At 45.2% G+C, this 25,755-nt stretch overlaps 1 protein-coding gene across 1 annotated transcript in view; it reads right to left on the reverse strand.

The window, feature by feature from the left end:
* Positions 1–20,802, reverse strand: part of LOC146178096 (P-selectin-like) — a 342,299-nt gene extending 321,497 nt beyond the window's left edge. The window contains exon 1 of the mRNA XM_084577931.1: positions 20,460–20,802. Within this exon, the coding sequence (XP_084434057.1) occupies positions 20,460–20,562 (103 nt within the window). The 5' untranslated portion in view covers positions 20,563–20,802. The remainder of the gene's footprint in view (positions 1–20,459) is intronic.
* Between the last annotated feature and the right edge of the window lie 4,953 nt (positions 20,803–25,755).

A 25,755-nucleotide genomic window follows, 5' to 3' on the forward strand; every position in this document is an offset into this window, starting at 1 on the left:
TTGATAGCTCGTTCATTTGAGGATAATGCTGGGGTCAAAGGCCCGTGGACGCGAATAAACTCGTTACCTTTATCGAATGTGCTCCTGAAACAAAGCGTTCGTCACGAATTTCTCAAAATAAAAACAAAAATCTAAAGCGCATAGCAATCCGCTTCACAGCAATCGTGCCAAATCCTGCGCTCCATCTGCGCCAAATGCAGGCGTCATAAATCGCGGGGGGGCACCTGGGAGTATTGACCCATCTTCGGTTAGGATCGGCGAGACGCAATATGCGGCGGACTTGTCGAAGATTTTAACAATACGCGGGGCAGGAGAATGTATGTGCGACTCTAGCTTTGGCGGAATGCATAAGAGTACTTTTTCTCTACTGCTCATGTTAATTTAAAAAAAGAAGAAAATAAGTAAACCACATTGAGCAATGTCCACCGCCATCCCTTTATGTTTCTTAAACGTGCCTGTCACATTGCAAAATTTGCGAATGTACCTTCAAGCATTTCCGGCTCAAGCCTCCTAAAATTGAAAATGAAGACGTAAGGAGACAGTTAATGAAGACCGAAAAAGAGGCGCTGGTTAAGTGCTATGGAAATGGCATAAACGCTCAACTGGACTACTACTACTACTAGACCTGCCCCTACTCGCTGTCTCTTCTATGCAGGATCGAGCGCGCCTAATGACAGACCTGGGCCGGTGCTCACTCAGCCGCGCCCAAGCAGGCCCGTTTGCTTTCGATGACGAAGCGTGAACTCTTAAAAGAACAAAAAAGCAAAAAGAACACATACGGCAAGATAAATGAACATCGACATAGCAGCTTTAAAGTTGCAGAACGTAAAGTGTAAACACTGGATTGTACCGACGACGAATGCCTGCTCAAGCAGAAAACAACCGAAAAACTTCTGGAGCAATTAGTGCTAAATTAGCCAACTCTGAAAACAAAAGCCTTAGCACAAGTCATAACCTGTTTCTCTCTTAATCTCACTATGAGCTCATTGTTACGGACTCAGTGTCCGATTCAGCTAGCCAGTCAAGAAAGCACCCAATAAACAGCCGTCGTTGCCTCGAGGTGAACAAAGGTGTATCAACATGACAAGAAGGCTTTGCACAACCGCAAGACATGCGGTATCTTATCGTTTGCAAGTAAGAAGACAGTTCCCTGTTGAGTACAGATGGCAGCTTTACAAAGTCCATATGCCAAAGACCATAAAAGTAAAGGACCGGGTGCACTTGCTATCAAAAGAGCACCCCGATATGCAGTTTTAGAGGACATAGCCGAAATATTCTCCGAAATATGCGCGAATCAAAAAGCCAGTAGAGAGGTGGAGGCTATCGTTAGGATAATATTGATGCTATTTTTTTATTTTTTTTTTTGTATGAGGCGCAACGTCTTAAGACCACCTTTATGGTTTTTCATTCATGCAACAAGGAGGTAGTTCCTGCTCTTCAGGTGCATTTAGCATGGACGTAATTTACCCGTCAGAATCCACTACATTTCTTGGTGTCGTTTTAGATAATCAACTAAAGTTTTATCAGCATACCAAATTCATTAAATCTAAAGCAGCCTTTGGTATTCACGTGATAATTACAGCCCAGCATTACTTCGACCTACCTACACTTCGCATGTTATATTTCTCCTCTTACATAGGCACCTCTCGTATTGCATATCATTTTGGGGTAACACATACAACACTCACCTTTCATGTGCTCACCACCTTCAAAATTAAGCACTCCGAATGATTACTTTCAACGCTTACCGTGCATCCGTTGTCAACTTTTTTCGCACACTTAACGTACTGCCATTGTCGCTACAGCTTAATTTTAGATTGGCATCAGTTATCTTTAAAACGCGTAATAATCATGTCGTTCTTAGTGGTTTTGAGTCCTCCAAGCTGTTTAACAATAATAACACCAGATCTGCTGAAAATTGTAATCTACTATTACCCAAAATTACCCAAAATCAGGACTAATTATAGTAAACAAACTGAATACTTTTCAGGCATATCTGAGTGAAATTCACTGCCTTCCGAAACAAAATCACAGCGTACTCTTCATTCATTAAAGACTAATTTTTCTACCTTGTTTTGTTCCTCCGACTAAGGTTGTTTCTCTGGATCGTAAGTTTCCTTGTTTACATTATTTCATTCTTTTTTCAGCAAATTGCATTCTCAGATTTCTGCAATTAGTGCACTTTTGTTTAAAGTTCTTGATTATTTAGAATTTTCTATAGTGTTCGTCGTTTGCATTGTATTATATATTATTGTTAGTATTATAAATTGTTCTCTGCAGGCCTGTATTTTCTTAATATCTGCCTATAGTGTTCGTCGTTTGCATTGTATTATATATTATTGTTAGTATTATACCTTGTTCTCTGCAGGCCTGTATTTTCTTAATATCTGCCTATAGTGTTCGTCGTTTGCATTGTATTATATATTATTGTTAGTATTATACCTTGTTCTCTGCAGGCCTGTATTTTCTTAATATCTGCCTATAGTGTTCGTCGTTTGCATTGTATTATATATTATTGTTAGTATTATAAATTGTTCTCTGCAGGCCTGTATTTTCTTAATATCTGCCTATAGTGTTCGTCGTTTGCATTGTATTATATATTATTGTTAGTATTATAAATTGTTCTCTGCAGGCCTGTATTTTCTTAATATCTGCCTATAGTGTTCGTCGTTTGCATTGTATTATATATTATTGTTAGTATTATAAATTGTTCTCTGCAGGCCTGTATTTTCTTAATATCTGCCTATAGTGTTCGTCGTTTGCATTGTATTATATATTATTGTTAGTATTATACCTTGTTCTCTGCAGGCCTGTATTTTCTTAATATCTGCCTATAGTAAGTTACCCGCAAATTTTATTCATTTTGTGATAGGAGGTCCCCCGGACAGTTTATATCTCGGGACCTCCTTCTGTAATACCGATAATCACGTGTATCTAACAATGAGAATAAAGGTGATGATGATGAAAGGAAAACGTTCTTTCAGTGCCATCAGAAGGCTGAAGATGTGGCCTGCAAGTGCGATGGGGAAAGGATGCTAGTTTATGGGATGGTGATGGAGCACGTCCATGAAGATGTCAATACAACATGCAACACTCACCTTGGCTGAACTGTTGAAAAACATTCAGTGCTTACATACCATGCTCTTGTTTTTGGAACCTATGAAAACTTATCAATTTTGATAAAGTTTAGTAAATCCTCATGCAGCTTGTGTCCGAGTGTGTGAATAGAGAACACCTTTTGATGAAACGCCAGATTAAAATGACCTAGTAGCTTTTGTTCAAGTTCCAGTGTTGTTGTTGTAGGAAGAAGGAAAATAAAATGCACGGGCCTGCTACTGGCTCTGTAGCTGAGCAACCTTCGCTGCCTCGTGCGGACAGAAGAGAAAATAGAGAAGAAAGGAAAAGAAGAGGGAGAGAATGACACGCTCTGCTACAGCCGTCGTCCACCACCGAAGCGGTGGAGGGTGCAATGACGGCCTACAACAGATAAAAATTCGATGGCAGGCTAGCCCCCAACGCAAGCGGCGGTGACCTACCTGTTCCAGAGTTCCAGCCCCATCAGGGCCAGGATCAGCCACCCTCTGTCCATCCCCAGCCAGCGCCAGTAATCTTCGTTCTTCTGTTTCTATCTCTGTCTGTCTTTAGATATCTTTTTCTTTGCATTTTGGGATTGTTGATTAGGGGTATAAACTTCCGTGAAGTGTATACATTTTATGCTGCAGTAAAGTTGATTATAGTAACTTTTTGGCTGTGGTATATTCTATCTTCCTATTTAACTGTCTCATACAAAGATTATGACATCATGACTGAATAAAACAAAGTGCGTTAAGAGCATTGCAATCGGTCAACTCCATTTAACTGTCTTTTGTGCAGAATATTTATTTGTTGCAAAATATTTATTACGACACAATTATCGTACCTTACATTTAATCAATCTATATGCACTCTCAGTCTATCTATGTGCGGCAATCTATGTGCACTCTCTGAAATTTGCGGTACTTTACGCCCCCTGCCAAGAATAAAGCGTCGACTAATTATTAAAGAAACAAATGCACAGCTTTGGCGGCCTCTGCCGAGGCCACCAAAGCTGTGAAAGGCGTTTCAGAAAGCACAGAGGATGTAATATCCATCTACATCAAGATCAGTCTTACTAAAAGACCACAACCATTATTAAATTATATGTTGCCTATTGCAACGAGCTATGCTACTTTTTACTCTTTTGCCACTTTCTGAATAAAGGCTGAGTCGAAATAATACCGCTGAGTGTTGACACAGACAACGAGTTGCCCCGACGCGAGCTACAAAGCAACCGCCTACATCCCTCCGACAATTCAGAGTCGAACAGCCATTTTAACGGAACTGTTGCGAAACCTCAATTTCAACTCACCAGCTCCAAACCTTAAGTATTCGGCAACCCCTCACCACGACGTGACTGAACTTCAGCCAACCCACATTTATATGTGAAAATTTCTCAGTAAGGGGTAAAATTACTCACTAAGCGTGTGCGTACCCCTGACCGACGCGTGTTTATCTACGGCCGGGCTACCATGGTCCAAAATGTGATCATCAACGACAGCGAAGAAACTCAATGATCCGTTCGTAATGACAGCACCGTAGACGCTCGCGCTAGAGTGCCTAATGTTCGCCACGTTTAAGGCCGCCTGCTGCGAAGCTACGCGATGTGCAGTACAGAAATGGAGCGACGGGCAAAAATCCAACTTCCGAAAAACTCCTTCGCCTGCCTCTGGGAAACGCCTTGCCCTCAAAGTCGCGACGAGAATGGGTTCTCTTTCACGAGGGAGCACGAGTGGGAGGAGGCGGAGAATACGCGCTGTGCCATTAAAAAATCGGTGCAGTATACTCCTGAAGGCGCATAGCGGTAGCTATTGCTCACCAGCGGTAACACTCACAATGATCGTGTTCTTTTATTTTTTTTTAGCGCACTTTAGGCGTTAAGGACAAAAAGCAGCAAGAAAGAGAGAAGAGAGAAATAAGAATAAGCGCCCATTTCGACAGTTGCCACCTGTGGTCACACGGTGGCAGTCACAAGAAATAAAATCGATTCCAATTGTGCAGTACGTGGGCTCTCCTAACAGAGCGGAAAGCTCCGCTAAGCAGCTCGACGACGCCTTGAAATAGTTAATTACTAGAGATAAACGTAGACGATATGCTACCCAACGAGCCCAGCCGACTGGTATGTCAGAAGTGCACCCTTGTTTCGGAGAACTTGCATTCTTTCAAGAAAGAAAATGGCTTCATTTCCGCTTATGGTTACTTTATCGCAATTTGCAGCAGAGTTATATTGAAATATGACGCTAAATTTTGTTCTAATCAAGCGAGAAGGGTTATTCCTCAAGGACGTATAGAATATCGCGTGTACGTGGTAGCAATAGTTCATGAATGGTCGTTGTCTTGAAACTTGGACGTAGGAATAGGAACTTCTGGCCTATGCGAAGCAGAGAGGGATATAACTCCGAACTAACGGCAATAAGGGAAGAAAGCGGCTGAAGACTTAAACAAAAAAAGCTCGCGGCCACTTCAAGACCAATCTATATCATTTTTATTGCAACGTGCATGCCAACTAGTCAGAGACATCCTCTATGCTCAGCCGGTTGGTAGTGTGTGTGTGTCCATGTCCTTTGGCATTAACACACTTCACTTACACGCCGGGCTCTCGTACCTACCTGTCGTAGTATGCTACACCTTATGATGCGAAGACATTCAACGCCTCCATTGTGTCTGCACAGACGCACCCAACCATTTGCCTCTTGGCATGTCCTGGGAGGTGGGGCGCACTGCCAATGATGAAGAAAGCCTTTTGCTGTATGTGAAACTCACAGGTCTCAGAGGCCGTTTAATGTGCTAATGTGCGCGAGCCGTTTAGTGCGCATTCAATTTCCTTGCTTTCTCTTTTTCTCTCTTCCCTTTTCCAGAGTAGCACGGTAGCCAAGCAAATCCGATTGCTGAGCATCAATGAAATTGGCTTAATTGCTCGCTCTCTATTTCAGCAAATATTGAGGTAATCAGTTTACTCTCTCCGATCTTTCAACACGGCCGTGAACTGGCGCCTGACGAATACAAGCCCACCTCCTGGTAGAGCAGCTTTGTAATTGACATCGTTTAAAATGCTGAAAACGACCCTCTGCCGTCTCTACTGCTTCAAGGCCATAGGTCGGCGGACTCACTCATGAGTCGACTCAATCGGGCTCACTCAGGCGCACATTCAGATCATGATCTTAGTCGTGAGTGAGTCCGGACTCACACTCAGATCATGATCTTAGTAGTGAGTGAGCCCGGACTCACACTTAGTTCATGATCTGAGTCGTGAGTGAGTCCGGACTCACACTCAGATCATGATTTGAGTTGTGAGTGAGTCCGGACTCACACTCAGATCGTGATCTGAGCCGTGAGTTAGGACTCACATTTAGATCATGATCCGAGTCGTGAGTCCGGACTCGCATTCATATTATGATCTGAGTCATGCTGAGTCCGACCTAGAAAGTTTCTATGAAATCAAATGAATTCTTGCTCAGAGCTTGAAGAATCGTGATCTGAAGTGATCGAGTGAGTAATGGGTACAAGTCGCTAATTAGATCCTAGTGGACTCGAATTGCCTGTGTAATTCTAATAATGAATAAGCTTCTTGGTGAGCTGATGATGTAGAGCAATTTCGTTGTTTTTTGTTACGCAATTATTTTTACTATGGCGATTAATGGAGGGTAATCGAACATTTTTTCTCGTTGGCGTGTTGTATTGCGGTGTCTATTGCTGTTTATTTATTTCGGAATATCTCGCAATTGATTTCACGGGTTAGCTTCTCATTGGTGCAGAGTGATACGAACGAGCCAGGCTAGCCGTGCATAGCTAATAATATCAGGCAAATGAAGTTCGAAGAGCCCATTGTGTATCACATTTTTTTAACTTTCTTTCTTATTGCGAAAGAAGTCATGGGCTCACCACCGCAGACCAAGAATATTGTTTGATATTTCTTTTTGTGTGCCACTGCTCTAATTGGGTAGGTTATTTGAGGAGGTCACAAATACGTGGTATGTACGTGGGTAATTTAAACGCATTTCGGTATAGCTGAACGTTTGCTTCGGTCGATTTGGTCCAAAACCTGTCCAGCATAATTCGCCTACGGCGACCACGATGGTGACCTCCAGGGCCGCCTTAAATTTTGCCCACCCACCGCCGAAATTTGACCTCACTTGATTTGGACAAAAATCTGTCTAATTTAATATGAATATGGCGAACAAGATGGTGACCTCCAAATTTGATTGGACCCACCCTCAAATTTGGTCCACTCACCCCAGTAGATTGACCTCGGCCAATTTCGGACCAAAATGAATGTACCACATAATTCGATTACGGCGAACACGATGCTGACCTCCAAATTTTGCTTCAGGTCACACACCCCTCTAAATTTGATTTTGGCCAATTTGCATCAAAAGCGACCAGTTCCTAATTGCATTGACCATCCTCGAAACTATGATTACCTATAAAGCTGAACAATACCATTTTCAGAATTTGGCCCAGGCCACCTTCGAAGTTTAACCTTTACAATTGGTATCTAATCATTATTGGCTGTGCCCTATAAGACGGCAGCCACCAAATCGGCCATAGCCATTTCCAAAATTTGGCCCGTGCTATAGCTAAAAAGACCGTCTTTCGTATTATAATCAGCTTAAAAGAGATAATCCCTACCATATTTTTTCCATTTTTCTGTAACCTTTCAACTTGTTCATTACTGAAAAAAAAACAGTCTAATCATGTAGTGTTACACTTTTTTTTCTATTTATTTCAAGCGTTTTTCTCTCTACTGCCTTCCGCCTACCTATACAAGCTTTAGGGCCGTCACTCGTTGCTTGTTGAGAGTGGAAATGAGTGAGTCCATGATGAGTGAGTCCCGATGAGTTGAAATGAGTGAGTCCAGATGAGTCTGAGTTCAGATGAATCTGAGTTGTGATGAGTCACGAGTAAAAAATGAGTGAGTCGAGATGAGTGAGTTCAAGTGAGTCGTGAGTTGAAATGATTGAGTGAGCCCAGATTAGTTATGTGTCTGAGTGAGCCTGAGTGAGTCGTCGTCATGCGTGAGTTTGAGTTCATGAGTAGCCCGAGTGAGTCGCCAGCTTGCGTGAGTTTGAGTTCATGAGCGTGAGTAAGTCCAGGCCTTGTGAGTCTGAGTGAGTGTGAGCTCTCAGATGGACCAAATGTTTCTGAATGAGCCTGAGTGAGCACACGTGATTTTGCCGACCTATGTTCAGGCCACTTCGTGAGCCATGGTTGCATACCCTTCTTAGGAACCATCCCTCCCTTATATATGTGTATGACTGCACATTGCCGCACAAAACTTGTCCACGGGTGGCTCGATGCGATCTCGGCATGAATACCTGGCGGTGGTGTGGCGTGCAAATTCTTGTGAAGAACGATAACTCCTCGAGGGCACTACGTCGTAAAAAAGCGCTGAAAACAGGGTGGTAAGGATTACAGCGCAAAAACCTCCCGCTTTCTCTGTACGCGCTTTTGGTTGACTGCGTAAGACGGTAAAAGCCGCTATCTTAAATTCTTAATATGGCCTGCCTTTTACGCAACGCGGGAATCATTCACAACGTTGTAAAATGGTGTATATGATTTATTCTAAGCAACAACAGAAGGAGACGAGTGGTTAAAGCAACAGCGTTTACTGTACAAGCAAAGCTGGTCATAAATTTATTACAAGTAAATAAAACTAAATAACTTTAAAATTAGCGCAGTTAGGAGGTCAGGGCCAAAGGCAAGTTTGAAGCCCTGGCCAAGACGATACAGTGTCGGGGTGGCGCAGTAGTTACGGCGCTCGACTACTGTGTCCAAGGAAGCGGGATCGAATCCCGGCCTCGACGGCTGCGTTTCGCGGAGTGGCGTCCGTGTGCTGTGCGATGTTAGTGCACGTTAAAGAACCCCAGGTGGTCTAAATTTCCGGAGTCCTCCACTACGGCGTCTCTCATAGCCTGAGTCGCTTTGGGACGTTAAACCCCACAAACCAAGCCAACCAACCAACTTTATGAAACGAAGAAGAATTTATTGCCTATAAAGCCGTGCCTGGCGAGAAATTCTGGCACTTTTTTTACGCCCGAAACCGAATGAGCACATCAGAAACGCAGGAAGTTTGGCTATCACGGCACATTCGATGAGACTTGTGCAGTGACTGTGGTGCTCAGTTCGAACAGAAAGCCGCACTGTGCGATGCCGTGTTCAATCTTCCTTGTAACTTGTCGCACAGGAAACCACAGCCATTTCTAACTGCATAATCGTTATTATTTAGCGCAACGCATCGACATAAATTGCATGACAGCCCACAGCAGAGCAGGCGGCGGGAATTAGACGCGGCAGTCACCGCAACACGTCACATATGTCATCGCCTTCTTCATGGCTTTAAACGCACCAACCGTTGAACTCCCTACTGGCACGAACTACCCAGGTGCGGTAGTTAAACTTCGGGGAGAGAGCTAAGCTGTACATTTAAGGGTGTGACGTGACACAGTTTATTGACACAGTTATTGACTTGTTTTGAAATATCTTTGCGGATACTTGCTCGCATACATGGCCTTTTCTGCTCGTCTAAATATCCGTTAATGTATCCCTCTGAAGTGTCACACATACAATTTAGTATACAGTCATGTGTGAAAGGCCTTCCTACATAGATATACAGCCGCACGAAAGGGCCTATAGGGGCAGAGTGTCTTACTTAGATTGCAAGGGTTCTGGAAGGCTCATTCAGCTCTCACTCTCGAGTCTGAAAGGAGAGGCCTCAGTTGACAGGCCACGTCATGTGGTCACGTGACGCCAGGCAACAATGCCACTAATCAGTGTCAGCCACTAAATACCAGAGTCGCACCTGTGATTTCTTGCTTACAACTCGGACGTCGGATTTTTAGGGAAACGATACATTTAATGGTTTGACGTTAAAATGTTATTCGATAGGTTTTAATAAATTATTTGCATATTTAGCACCGGTTTGAAGTGAAATGTTTTCGTCGCAACTGAGACTTTATTCCTGTAATTATTTTCCTATATTTATATCCCTATATTTAGGAAGTGCTGAAAGTATGGGCTGGAACATCCGATATAACGTAACGCTGCGCCGTCATTTTTCACAAAGTGCTCCGAACAAATTTTTCTTGCACTAGAAACAATATAGTTACGATCAAAATAATGCTCTTACATTGCAATTATTAGACACATGGTAAGACGCTTAATCAACGCACCTCTCAAATCATTTTTTAAGCTGAAAGCCTTTCCAGCTCATGGTGAAAATATCGCGTCGGCGACATGTGTCAGCGAGTGGCAGACACTGCGCCTTTTCTCTCCTGTTAACCAATTATAGAATGTGTTCAACGGAACGCTGGTTGTGTTGAACCAGGTGCGCACGATGTACCACGTGCAACAGCAACGCTTAGGCTTTCGCATTTCTCCACTGCACATTCTGCAGTGCTCTCAGAACTTTTTACAGCAGTACTGCGGTGAATCAACCCAATAAAACTGTACATGTAGTGGCAATTTATGCCTAAAGTGACGATTGCGATGTTTTCGAACTTTCTTGCCTCATTTCGTTTGTCCCACTTTCACAGGTGAGAATGCGTTCAATGCTGTGTCAAATCCACGCGGGCAGCAAGAATACATGCTTCGTGCTCTAATCTGTGTTTGGGATCTGCCATGTTCGTGCCAAGAACAAATATACTTCTCAGGAAGTCGAACATTAAACACATTCAGATGTCCCGTGCGTAGACGCAAGAGTGTGCACTATGCTGTCGCTTGCCTTAGCTGATGCTGAAAGAAGAAGTTCCGATACGTTTGCTTTGGTTTGTCGGGTTTAAAGTCTCAAAACGACTCAGGCTATGAGAGACGCCGTAGTGGAAGACCCCGGTAATTTCGACCCCCTGGGGTTCTTTAACGTACACTGTCAAGTGCGCCTTGCTTTTTCGCCTCAGTCGAAAAGCGGTCGCCGAGGCCGGGATTCGATCCCGCACCCTTGGGCGTAGTAGTCGAGCACCACTGCGTCACCCCGGCGGAGTGAGTTGTGATACCACTCCAATTGTAGGTATTCGTCATAGCTATACCGAATAAACTCTTGTAAGCTTTACACCCAGAGCTGAAGAGCGAACCACATTTAACTTCAGCAGCCTCTACGTAGCACAAAATGAAGGTTCTGCAAATGTTCATCAGGGGACGAAAAAACGAAATGTATTACGGATTTTTAAAATGCATGGTCCCGCGCGAGCACGTATAGCCAGTAAACCAATATGAAGTTTCTAACAATTTTTTTTTCCACTTGCTCGCAGTGTAAATGCATGGACTTCGTCGCATGCATATGAGTACCGCTTTATACTGCCAGCGATCTCTTCTCAGGGCTACGGTGAAATGTCTTTTTTTTTTTTTTTCAGAACTAGAAAGTGGCACAGCGCATCTATTATGCAGAGCAATCAAGCACCATTCCTTTATTTTATGCGTGCAAATGATTACTGCGGAAATAGATTGCTGTAGTGTCTTAAATCAAGTTTCTGCAGATGCTATCGGGCTACGCATAGCCTTTATCCAGAAGTCGCCGTTTTCAGCCCTATCATTTAGGTTTTCTTTTCTGTATAACGCGCTTGCCATTCCCTAACACTTCAGTTCCTTCACGAAAAGCATTTTTTTTTTCATAGTGTATGCAGATTAATGCACATGCCTTACCATTTGAGGGGGGGGGGGGGGCACTTCTCACCCTTCATTATCACATTAGTCGCAGCCATCTCGACTCGGCACTACTTTTGACATTTACCGCAATGCATTTTCAGCAGGTTATGCTAATTCTTTCGACGGGGCTGAGAAATGGTGTTTTCGATTAGGTTTTGGAGGTGGCCGTCCTAGTGGCGTGGCAACTACGGAAATGGCTCAAAGGGTTCTCTGCATAAAATATTGAGATGCGGCTTGGCTCATTATAGACTCCGTTAGGTGAATTGATTACACAGAACGAGACAAGAACAGAGGAGATCGGTGAGCTGCAGCGTGGCGCGTGATGACGCATTATGTAACCTTCGAATATGATAAGACTCGCGGTTTAATTGTACCATCGCCGGTTGGAAGTAGATATATGGTTAATTCGCAAATAAATATCTAGAAAAGTAAAGAGTAGTGCTAGCCATCCATTTCTGACGCGCGCCTGGGCAGATTACAACAGCCACGGAAAAGACTAAAGCAAGCACTGGCAAATCGCGATCCCAGTAACTGACTCTCTTCTTTGGTGATATTGTCACGATGCAATCCATGTCTTCGCCCTGCGCTGATCGCGAGCGCATTGCCTTCTAGAGGGGAGGAGGAGGAAGAGAAAGCATTTATTCACAATTAAATAATTTGGGAAAGGGAGGTGCGTATTGTTGTGGAGCTAAGTTACAGTGCTCCTTCTAGGGCACTGTAGCTAAGTGGCAGACCCTATTCCGGGACTCCATTGGCCGTAGCCGCTGCCCGAGCTCTCTGGACCAGGACACGCTGGGCCTCCAGGTCCGAGCTGGACAGGACCGCCTCCCAGCTCTCCCTATTTAGCTGTTTTATAACTTTCATTTTTTTGTATTTTGCTGGCAGGCCCACGACAAACCGAAGATATAACATTGAAGCACTGGCCCTGCCTAGTTCGCTGCCGCTCTTTGATCTGCGTTCCTCGGTGACTTGTCAAGACTCTACACCGTGATAATAGTAAGCAAACAATACTGCCTCGTGCTCATAAGAAAAAAGGCGCACGCAAATAGAAACGAGCATGCTATCCTCGGCGCTGTTTCGTCAGCCTTACGTACCAACAGGTCGAGACAAACATGTTAATGATATAACCACTTTTTTTTTTCTTTCAGAAGGAGAAGTGTTTGGTACATATTTTCTTCTTGTATGGTGCTGGAGCAACACCCCGGCATGCTAATTAGTGAGCGTGCTTTGACACGCTTCACGTCGACACGCGTCAACCAGAACGCACCAAGCTAAGAACAATGTGAATATCACAAGTTATATCATATTCATATCACGCTCATGCCGCCAGAGACCAGGACATACTATAATGAATAATCAATTGTATATTCATTAGCTTAGACAACGCACGATTATCCTCGCTTCCCACGGTGGTAATCGGACTGCAGTTTTTCTTGCACCATACAAGGCATTGCCCACACACTCTTGAAGCTGCAGTCTTCGAAGAATCAGTCGGAACCAAGGACACAAACTCTGTAAGTGCTCCCCAATTTCCCCGTATAGCGATGTGGTTGTAAATAGCTGGCACTCTGAGAGCGCTCATTGGCCAATTAGAGCGTTCGAACCTCTACGCTGCCACGGAATCTCCGTACGAAAGGGTTCCCCCCTCCTTCGATCGTATCGCAAGGCCGCTAACGCGTTCACGCGCCCGCCTCCTGCTGTGCTTGAGCAACTCTTCGCGGTGCTCTGCAGAACGGGAGAAGATAACGACAAAGAAACAAAACTGGCGAGGCTAGAGGGACTTCTCTCGAGGATCGATGCTTTTTTCCACCGCATGCATTCGTGACTCTGAAGCGAGATTCCAGATCGTTTCGTTTAGAGTCTCTCCGCAACCTGCAACCGTGTATTACAAAATACTGTATATTACAAATTTAGCGACACGCGCTACGAAGTCTAGTGGCTAAGGCTTCGTGCTTACTCAGAGAAGGCTTGCAAAATAATTTACTTTCTCTCAACGTTGCCACAGCTGCATTACGTTTTGTATGTAGCTCAGGCCAGTCTGAATGAAAGTCTTTCAGTTAGGCTTTACCACTCAGCCACTTTCAGAATAGAACGGTTATATGCCGTCCAGGAAGGCTTGAAAGCAGTCCAATTCTTGAAAAGAAAGACCGAGAAAGAGTCGCAAAACGCAAAGCGACAATTCTAGAGGGTAGCGCCTCCAACGACGGAAGGCGGCCACCGGCGTTTCTTTCCGCTACGCGCACCGGCTGTAACGGTACCACAAGAAAACTCGTTAGCTGGCGTCGGCAACGGCGAAAGGTAAGCGCCCGCCGCCGTCCCTGCCGCGGCCGATGCGGCGGCGGACAAGTTTCTCGAGCGGTCGTCCTTGCGTATCCGCCATCCCGCTCTTTCTTAATGCACCGGCCAGCGGCAGCAGCCTCACTCGCCTTGCCGGACTCTGCCAGCTTCTCTCTCTGGACGACGCCCAACCGCCGGCGTCGAAAATCTGCGGCTCAGCGCGGCGCGTTTAGAAACGGAGCCGACGGAGCGTGGCGAGTGGTTACGTGCGTGTCCTGTTTTAGCTTGGTCGAATCTGGTCGACCGGTAGACAAAATGAAAGGTGCGTTAAGCTTAGCTCTGTGCGGCTGCATACGCCCGTGCGCTGGAATTATGCGACCGTGTGTGTGGTCTTTCACATTGTGGCTTGCTGAGCACGGGTGCCCTTCTTGTTTCCAAATTTCAAATTTGAAGCCTGTCAAGAGATTGCGGCTGAACCATTTCCGTCAAAACGTTTAACGGAGGCAGGGGGGACTCCTTATGAGTTGCCGTAGTATAAGGCGAGCAGACTTTTTTTTTTATTTCGAAGACTTGCCACGTGGCACAAGATTATTGAGCAGTTATGAGTCAGAGTGCAGGCGATGCTGACTGAGCCTAATTGATTGCAAACCTCTGGAATATTTTGCTGTGTGAAAGCTTCTGAGAGCCCTTTTGAGCCGGAGTGAACCTTATGATTGTACATGGTAACTCCACTAGATGTCCTGCGGTCGTTCAAGGCGTCCAAGGGAGTTTCAGTGCTCCCCTGGTTACATCGCGTGTACTTTCATGACAGAAAATGCTACAAACCACTATGAATTCTGTTGTGCAGTCTCAAGGAGCGTAATGAAAGCGTGCATAGAAATAAAAACAGCCGATTCCCATGCTTCATTCCAATAACCATAAGGGAAGGGTGATATTGACAGATCTTGAACACGTGCCCTGACCTATTGCTCGTTTGTTTAAATACGAAAGCTTTTCTAGGCTCATAGACGAAATCCCATGCGCGAGACTTGTGTGCGAGGCTTGTTCGCGAGATTTGTGTGTGAGATCGGTCATATTCCGCGAGATGTGTTCTTGTCTAGCATTCCTGCTGTCTGCAATCCCACACTTGAACTCGCACCAAGGAACGCCATGCGACAAGAGCGATGGTTTACCATCCAAATTCATACTTGCCGGAGAAAGCATGACAAATACTGCGCCTTCCCTTTTCTGTAAAGCAATTATAATTATATGTAGCACTGCAATGAACGTCCATGAAAGGCAAACGATGAAAGGCAAATGACAGGAGAGGGTCATTCTCCTCTTAAGAGAGACCTAAGAGTCCCTCTAATTCCTTTTTTTTTTTTTTGATGCAGTGCATTACATCTAGCTCCTACCCTGCAGACATGAATGAAGATTTGTGAGTCGATACAACCAAAATTAGCGCACAAAGTCAGGAGAATATTCGTTTGCCAAGGAGAGCGAAAACAGAGCTTGTTAGCACCAGTCTGCCATCTCTTCGCTTCTAAGGAGAGGTGTGATTATTTTCACGTCACGACTTCGATTGCATATCACGGGGGCCGAACAGACCGTTCCCAGTAGTGGGTGCGCCTCGTCGTTAAGAGCGTTAAGTAAGGCTGGGCGCGAAGTGCTAGCGCAATTAATGAGACCGACAAGTCGGAATGGTGCGCTGTCCGGGAAAGAAGAGCAGTGATGTGCAACTGTATTGAATCCCACCTCCACTCCTGACGAAACATGAAGCACGAGACATATGCAGTAAGTTGTGCCGTACAACAGGCTATTGACTTAAGATGTAGTGAACGTGACACGAAACGGATGCCGGTTTGGCGTGTGGTATACAAATTATCATAGTGTGAGCTCTCCACGGATCTTCTCTCATTTGTACCATACCATGATCTTCTTTCATTTGTACATACCATCGTCATCGTCCGGCACGCGGCGGGGTTGACTATCGAATTAAACGGCATGCCTTGCCTTGCCGTCACGACTTTGCCGTCTCGACCTGGCCTTCTTCCACAATAGATATAAAATTCGGGGCCTCAGCTTGCACTGGTGCGGTTTCTTGACGCTCAACAATGTAACGCTATGTACAAGTTATGTTACGTAAGTTTAGCTTCCGGTCTATGATGCTGAACATGCTACACCAGGATTTTCAAAACCCTCAGTGGAAAAAACAGAGCTCTTCTCACTGCAGCTTGAATTGTGCATCATGGACAGCTTTGTGATAGCTTGTGGTCGTACATTCCCAAGAAAGCTTGAAGGAGCGTAGTGCCAATCACGTGTAACGCCCAAGTTCAGTAATGAATATCAGAAGCAGCTCAATACAGTAGAATACTGTATGAGACCAAATGACGTTGCAACTGTGAGGCTTGCTTTGAAGACAGAGGTTGTCGCGTTTGGAGCGCGAAGCACCAAATATTTTCAGACCCATGATGCACTATTCGTGGCACCAAGTATTTTCAGACTAACGATGCACTCTTCATGCATGGGCGCACAGCACAAATCCTATTTGCGCAGCCGAGAATATCCTATGTAGCATCCTTTCGTGAAACAAATTGCAGTGGATCTATTTACTCAAGCCTGTGTACCAGTTCCTGAGGTTGTAGAGCGCGTGGTGTCGCTTGCTTTAGGTCGCCAACACCCTTCACTGTTTCCACCGATAGGGCTAGAGCGCTGGGAATATGGTGAGAGTAATATGTCCGGTTTCAATCAAAATAATTATTTTATATCTGCTTATGCCAGATGCTTGTACAAGTGGACTAGAAATTAACGCGAGCTGATATGACAAACCGAATTTAGCCTTTAGAATATTTGTTTCCACTCATAATGAGGCACGAGTGTGACAGATACCTTTCTACGCAAGCAGCGCCCGGCAAAATGTGCATGCGTAGTAAGCCTGTTAGACTTCCCAGTCGTGAAACCCACTTGGATGAGAGCTTGCAAGTATTTCCTTGTCTATGTACAGTCCAGTCGTAGGTCTATATTTGTTTTATAAGGCCACCTTTCTCAGACGTCTGTATTATGACGCAAATCTATAGTCATAATGATAAGTTCCCATAGCTAGCACAATGATGCGTTTAAAGTTTGGGCTATGCTCACGTCAAGTAGCTAAGCCTGCCATGAGAAAATATTCCTGTGAGGTTTTGACAATTATTATAGGGCAACTGTGCATCATTTTCTGACCTGCTTATAGATATATTAATGCGAGTGGTGTAAACTTCCGATCTATATAATGTACCAAGTCCTTGCTTTCGCAATGCGGTCAGCGCTCGCACCGTGTACTGCATTCCCAGAAATAGTGCGGGAAAGTGGTTTTCGAACGTAATTACTTCATATGTCATAAGACATGATAACAGTTGAGATACGTGGAAATATTAAAACGCTTCTATGTTTGGCCTATATATGCCACCAAAAAAGAAAAAAAAAAACGTTTACTGCGCATCCCAAGAAGAGAACATTCCCATCAGTGTTTTCAGATCAATAAATAACGTATATTACGCCGTGCCTCACAAGTAAGTACTACAAAAAATGCACTAAATTGTTTTGCACAACTAATTTACCTACTCAGCTCAAGCGCAGGATCACATTTAAAGCAAACTTTTGCCACGCATTGGGAGCCAAGATCATTCCAAACGACGTCTGCGTAGCAGTTTAAAATTTGCCTTCCAATTTATACGTGCCAATCAGAGGCGGATTTGAGAATACCCGACGAAGTCAACTGGGCGCGTTTCTCGCAAGAACAGAAAACTACAAATGACCGAAAGGGAGGAGGGTATGCGGTTAAAATTGATGATAAGAGAAACAATGTGTTCAAAAATCTTCCCGTTAAAAAAAAAGTTCCTTCTTAAAATTAGTGGGTAAGTGTAGCATCAAGCACGACGCATTCCAATGTTAAGTCTAAACAGTCGAGCACTAGCAAAGTAGAAGAATTCACCGTTATTCGGTTGCTTACTTTTAATTTGCACTAGCTTAATTACAGTAGCGCCATATAGAATTTCAATATCTAAGAACTTCACCCCTTGTACCCGCTTTGTATGCTGATCATCAAGAATTAAGCGATCGGTGTCCCTCGCACTTTGGCCGCAGGCGTCGACAAGTGACCTTTGAACGACACCGACGTAGAGACACCCCAAGGCCGGCGACAAAGAAACATATATCGAAGGTTATTTCCCTTATACGCAAAGCACAGGCTACAGCATGGTTCATAAACTTGCGGGGCTTAAGGCTTGATGCCTAAACAAACTTTTTGGAGAGTGAAACGACCAAAATGTCATGAATGCATCTGTAAAAGCTGAGCCACAACATGTTGCACGATAAAATGCATTCGCCCTCTAGTGCAGCTAGGAAACATAGTGGCTAGACATAAAACATAATAAATTAGTCCACATAATTTTGCGCTACAGGCCTGCACAATACGGCACACCGAGTTGGCGTAAACAGTGGTTCCTTGTCATCCACAAACTAGCGAAATCTTACTTTTTCTCCACCTAAAAATTATTCGCACGCTGAGGAATCGATTAAAGAATACAGAGCCCGCTTAGCTCCCAAAGGCCCTGTAACTTCTCATAAGGCACAGAATGCATTCCGCAGTGTATCTGTATTTCGTCTGTAGGCGTCGGCTTTAGTCCACTGGCAATCTCTCAGTGCGCTCTTGGAAACTACTTGCATTCTTGCAACGCCCACAGATTCCCAATTCCACCGCCAGTGAACCTAAATCTGGCGGTTACAAGACCGTCACGTACTAAACCAGAAACCATGTTTTCAGCTAGAGCAATATAAATGGTACAGACTACATGAACTGTGTGCTATCCCCGTATAGAGTTTCAAACTACTTGAACTGTTTGCTGCCCACGTATAGGGTGTGTAAGTGTCAAAGCACATTTGGTGTCAGAAACTATACCTCCGGAAGCATTTGAGGCCGCCTTTCATCATTCGTCTACTCTTTCGCGGATGCAACGGTGCCTCTGTTGCCTAACGACAGCTTCCTCGCCGCGCTTGGCTTCCCATCGTGGAAAGAAAGGAATGTACGTACGTTTGTCTGTCTCTCGGAAGGCGCCCGTGTAGGGGGCACAAACCGACAGCTGCCTATATACGCGAGCGCTTGCGTGGATGGAAAACATGCCGCCAGCTCTGGCAGCAGCAGCAACTTTTGTTTCCTCTTTTCTTTTTAGGTCTTTCGCTCCTGCCGAGTGCGCTGCCCACAGGCGGTCGGCCACGCAAGTTGTCGCCCAGTCGGTGTTTTCGCTTTCGTTTCTTCACGGAAAGAAAATAAACAACGACCCTTTTTCGACCGTCATCGGTCACTGCTCGCCTCCTGTTCGCTATAGCGCGTCTGCTGGAGGTGACGAGGGCTGCGATTAAAGTCCATTCGACCTCACGCTCGGACACAACTGGGGCGACCAAGTGACCCGAAGGAGCGCTGAAGGCTGGACATGGCAATTGCGATACCGCTCGCACGTTCGGTATCAACACTTGCTCACAGAACCGGCACAGTTGGAGAAATGTTCGTGACTGCGTGCGATCTAAATAGCAGGTGCAGCTAAGGAGCGTCTACAGAAAGCAAGTAGACGAAGAGAGCGTGGACGTCGAAGACAAAGCGTCTAAAATGTCCTTTCCTGGTAAATTGATGAAACATTGCAGTGCATCAGTCTGGATACTCCACAAAGGAGTTACACAGGTCTGACGGCTATTCAGGGAAAAGAAAAACCCTGTCACGTCGAGCAAGCCGGAACGTGCCGCTCACTTTGCGGATTTTCAGGAAATACAAGGACACCCGCGTTGCTGTTGGTTGTACCCCTATACAACCGCCATGTTTAATTACGATGGCAACCGTAGTACTTCTAACGTTTCGTCTTCCTTTGTAAATTGTTTCATCCAAATAAAATACCACATGACTTCGAAACAGGAGGCGGAATTGCAGAACTGGGGCAGCCACTTTTGTTTTCTTTTGGGCCACTCTATGTACGTTACAGCTCCTTTGGGGCATAACTTTCCGAATTAAGAAGGTTGTCCCAAATAAGTTGTCGATACCGACTCGCTGGCGCCATTTGGTATCTAGCTATTATTACTGATGAACGGGAGACAGTAGTTGGGCTTCGTTCCGATTTTCAGCCATGTCGGAGCATTTTAAGTTGACTGCGATTAAATAAGATGAGCGAAGCGACCGTTCACGCTGTTTCTGTTTCTAGGGTAAGTTAGTGTTCGGGCGAAAGAGAGGCTACCAATACACAAATGAGAATGGCACTCGAATGAAGCTGCTTCGTCTGATTGGAGAGTGTCTGTAGCCCGATTATTTCCACAATGGCGAGTGGACCACGAGGCATGGTCAACGTTTTCAAACTCCACACAAGTGAGCCGGTATGAATAAACAGCGCAAAGAGAGGATAAAAGAAAGGCGATAAACGCGCGAGAAAATTAGTATTATGAATGATCACTTCGATTGTCTAACTTACCCGATGTTCCGATTAGAAGAGCAGCCAGCAACAGCAGGTATCCCACAGGGTACACAATGACACGTGCCAGATTCCACTGAAGTCGGAGTTTATCACGCTCCATTGTGAGCGTCCTTGTTGACCGTCGATTGCACCAAATAGGAATTCACTCACACACACAATGGCACATACCGCTACGACGAAAACAAAAAGAAAGACACGAAAATAAACGCCACCACTGCCCCGAAACAAACACAGCGCTGTGACCCTCAATATGGCCGCCCTCGGGACTCTGGCCCCAGTCACGTGTGGCGCTATATGATGACGTCACACCCAGCCGCGGGCCGAGCCTCGCGAGAACCGCGCACCGCTGTCGCCGTACCCAGTCGTCATCGGAACGACGCCGGTGAGGTGCACAGCGAGAAGCCAGCAGCGCCTTGTCGGCCAACCAACCCAGTTCCCGCAGCACCGTTGCAACAACCGCCGCCACCAACACGACCACGGCCGTTCAGAGGACTGCTGAGCTGGCTCCGGCGCCTGACGTTTCGGCGCGAACCGGGCCGACGTCTGTTGGTCTTGAAAAAAAGAACAGGTTGGGTGGCTGCTCGCTCGCTGGTGGTCACGTGACCTCCCACCCCCCGAACTTCTTCCCTTACCCTACCTCTCCGACTCTACCCACCCTTTCTCTCTTCATCCTCCTCTGTGTTTCGGTGCGTAGCGTGACGTTACACCGGCGACGCCGGAGACGACGCCGAGCGACGTTTCGGCCGTCCCGCTCTGCTCTCCCTTCCTCTCCCCCTCCTCCCACGCGCACATTTCGAGCCCCTGCTTCAGAGTCATGCCATTCCAGTGCGCTGCGGCGAGACCCGTTCGTTCTTAGGTTTTTCATCTAGACGCTCGAGTCCATCTCTCGCGCGCTTTGCTACTTTCCTGATGGGACCAGGTGCGCTACCTTGCTCTCGCTGGCGCGGGGCCAAGGGGTCGCACCGTCTTCTTGAAAGGGCTTCGTTATGAAAAGGAAGAACGGGACCTGTTCGTTCTCCGCGCTTGATGGCGTCGCGGCTCTTCTTCCCTCGACCCTTCCATCGCCATCTCGGAGAGTTCGCCAGGACGGTGGGAGCGAGGGTTGGGGTCGCGTCGCAAACCGTTAACTTTCTTTCCCTCTTTCTCTCTAGCTACCTCGGCGGCCGCATGCGCTGCGCCGCGAAATGGTTTATTAATACTTCCTCGCCTTCGGCAGGGAAAATGTGCACTATAAGTGCACTGTTTGCGCCGAGCTTTAGCTGTTAGCGCGTTCTTTGCTAAGTGTCCCGCTTTTGGAATCGTTGCCCCTAAGAACGCTGCTTCTCTCAAAATGCGTTCTGTGAGCACGCACTCTTTGCTGCATACTGCGCGTGAAATACGCTGACAGTGGCTCACGAGCCCTGAGAATGAGGCTCAGAGTCATGCGGTATATGGCCATAGGCGGTGTGATCTAGCTGTTCCCTACTATAACTTCGTATGAACCTCTTGGGTCCAAAAAGTCGTATTTTAGCGGATCATTCTCCTTCCAATGATAACCTCACTCTCTCGCTAATTTGAGATTTCGTATGAGGTCAGCTTGTACAGGCATTAATGCCTAATCGGTGGCGCTCTTCCTGATGGCTGCATCTCGTTAGATAACGTAGTGCTGACGTTCCAAAAGAAAGCGGCTATTATGGCTGCCGTACCAGAGGAGCACTCTTAAGTGATACAAGCTTTCTCTCGTTTACACTCTCATTCGCACTGGAATGCCCCCAAACTTTCGCTTCGGTGCAAACACAAGTTCGTGAAGGTACATGAGCAACATAAACCAGAACTTGGAATAAGGTACATGTTGTGGGGGACATTCGTTGAGAGGACAACTCACTGAGCACTCGCGGCTCTCGAAACATCACTGGTTGTATTTCGATTGAGGTGTTGAAAGCCATTAAGCTTGCATACATACAGGTTGTCTTAACAAAGCTTGTGATTTGACAGATGAGTTTCTGTAAGCTGTTGCCAGGGCTTCAGGTTAACACATCGCGTCTCAATGCAAGAATAGTGCACCTGCATTCGTAAACAACAACCCAATACCGCAACCTGCCAAGTCATAATCAAATGAATGAATCTGATTGAACAGGGCGCAAAATCATGCGCTTTAGCTACTCTAAACTTTTTCTCTATAGTTCAAGTCCAGGAAATATTATTTTGCTTAAACCGTTTAGTTTAGTGACGCTGACATTGGAGAAAGACGACACAAGGCGTGAAAGAGAGCATTAAAAGTGAGGAAGTGCACAGTTCAAACTTGACGCCGTAACTACTCGTCCAGTGCTGTTCGCGGAACGTGTGTGCCACCCTGATAACTCTAAGTATGGCGCTAAAGTTCAGCTGACTTAACCTAAGCTTGCCGTTTAGTGGCGGCAAAAGACTCCTCCTAAATGCTATGCTTGTTACTACTTCAAGAATAATAAAGCTTCAAAACAAGTGTACAGAAAAGAAACCAGAAAAAAAAAAATACGAAAACGGCCAAAGCGTACAAGCCGCTTTGCTCGTTTGGCTTTTGACTCTGTTTTTATCATGACCCAGTAAAACATATTCTGCAAAAAAACGAAAAAGGTTTCCTTTATCGAAACAAAATTTCTGTGTGGTTTCTGACCGTGAACCTGTTGTGACAAGTGAAATTTCTGTTGTAACTTCAGAATTTCGTATTGTTACAATGGAAAAGTATACTGTCGAACTGCAGACTACAGAAAAAAAAATAAAAGCTTACAAAATAACAGAAAAGTGACATTACGACAGAACGGCAAAATATTTTGTCATTTTCTACACGGTTCTGCAGCTTTTTTTATATATTTTTTTTTTCAACTGTGGATCTGTGTGGCTAGCGGCAAATTGTTCAACATTATACCTATAGAAGGATAACGAAAACTGCAGCGTTCTTAAACTTCTGACACATATTTATCCTATCTGAATCTGATAAGAATGTGCCATTGCTCCATTTTTGCGTTTTAACTTTGTGGGTACAAACGCGGTAATCTTACTTGGTTTGTCAAAGCTTATATGACACCGTACATATGCCATTGCTCGAACCTTCAATTCTCCACGGTAAGGAAATTATCTCTTGCATTTCTGTTCGATTTATAGTCAATCTCGAGAGGTCCTAAGCTGCCTGGTTAATGTCCTCTTTAAGAGGTTTCTATATGGCAAACTAAATATTAAAGCGTAGAGCCAATATTTCCTGGGACGGCGAAGTGAAAAAACAGCGAAAACGTACAGACGCCATCCCATCCATCAAAATAAATGCTTCAGTTCTTTCTGTTCTGAACTATGTCTACTCGATCACACAGCCACTTATATATGGTTCTACCATTTGTAGAAGGATAACAGCGCCACCAGCGACGATGTATTTCGATCCGACAAGAGCAAGCGCCTCCTCTCCCCTTCTCCCCCAACCCAGCTTTCTCTCTTCAACAGAATAAATGCTCTCTTCGCTTTTATTCTCTGCAGGGAAGGATAAATATGCAATTTCATGGTCTCGGCACCGGAAGCAGTGTCTTCACTCCAAAATATGGGAAACAATATGGGATGCTGCCTAAACATATCATGCTACACGGGTGCTAAAAAGTAAAATAACGAAAACCGCAGTCGTAAAACACGAAACTAGGTATTCAAAAACATGCCCGAAAAAAAGGCATTTCAAGACGAGCAGTAAACGCCACCCGCCTCTCCCTCTCTCTTGATTGTACAACTCGTGTGCAAGCTGCCATGGTTGCACACACTCCGGGACAACAATTGAAAGTGCAAGGAAAAAAGAGACCCATCACATCATCTCTCCACTTTCCTTTCGTCGTACTATTTCTCCTCCTTTGCGATGGCATCGCTGCGCCGGCATCCATCTCTTTTCAGAATGGACCTGCTCTCGTCCGCTTCTATAGCATCGTATACATCCCTGGAGAGCCCTATAAACATACCATTCTTTCGAGGGTGTCTGCAAGAGGCGGATAACGTGAACGAAGCGTCGCTGCCTTTGTGCTTTATTCAGTGAAATGATGCCATGATGTTTTCTCTAAAATGCGGCCAGCCTGTAGAAGCCGCAGGGCCCGCCGAGTTGGCCATTAAAAAGCGTGGCAGAAGTGGCGGGAGATTGCTAAGGCTGCTTACCTATTAAATGAACGAATTCTCCATTTCGGCCTGGCATTGTACACCATTGTTGTTTGGAAACGTAGCCCAGATGGAAGCTTAATTTCATGAACGAAGGAGAAGCACTGCTGTGGAAGTGTAGGATGCATTAAACAGACTCCGCAGCCATTGTTTTTGTTTTTCTCGTTAGTACCACTGAGGCTGCAAGTCGGTGCAGAACCAATTTCCAGTCATATCAACAGGTCAGGAAATAATATTGCAAAATTATTATTGAATAAATCTTTTCACTTTGCATCCCTTAAAAGAAAATATTGATTATGACGTATCAAACAGCACGAGAATGTTTTCTTTACAATAAATATAATATTCGGTTTTCATTAATTTAGTGTCCCGGCTGAACATGCCTGTTGCTCCCTCTTACCTCTGGCGTCAACGCCATCGTGATATTACCCGCTCGCAAGCTACAATATGAGCACCGTATATTCCGGTGCACAGTCTAAAGGTTAAAAAAAAAAGACAAAGATAGATGCCTAAAGATAAAACTTTATGCTTTGGAAACTATCGACAGCTACAGACAGTAATGTGTAGTCGAGTTGTTCTCAGTCAATTCGCCAAATATAACACGCTTTTCTAAGTCCATTTCTCAATTTTTGTAGAGATTTTACGTATACACTTGCGTCGTTCTTCCTTGCTACAGAAGATTTTGCAGGCTGTAGGGGTGATACTGGCAGCAAGGAACAAATGGATTTGATGAATACCAGGCGCACTCAGCAACACCTAATAAAGATACATTATAACCAAAATCACACCTTTTCCCTGTCTTCAACTCACACAGTCCAAAATGGACGTATTCAGGTACTGATACACTCTTTCTGCGGTATTCTGGAGGGCTTGAGTTGTAGACATGGAAATAACCCTTTAAAGGTGCGATCATGTTTGCACTGTAAAACACATGGCTCATTATCGGTACTTGACTAGGGCAGTGCGTGTAAAGCCCGGTGGGCATCATATGCACCCATGCCGTGTTCTGCTGTGCGCAATGAAATTTCTTATTCTATCGAATAAGGCCGTCCGCTGCGTTGTGCGCTGTTTCCACAAATTGTCACACCAACTAGCTCGACTCTCCGTGTTACTTTCCCATATTACTCCAACTAACCTGATCTTGTGCTAGCTGCAT

Source organism: Amblyomma maculatum, chromosome 9 (genome assembly GCF_055883805.1).
Source record: "Amblyomma maculatum isolate TAMU_Amacu chromosome 9, ASM5588380v1, whole genome shotgun sequence".
Taxonomy (NCBI): Eukaryota; Metazoa; Arthropoda; class Arachnida; order Ixodida; family Ixodidae; genus Amblyomma; species Amblyomma maculatum.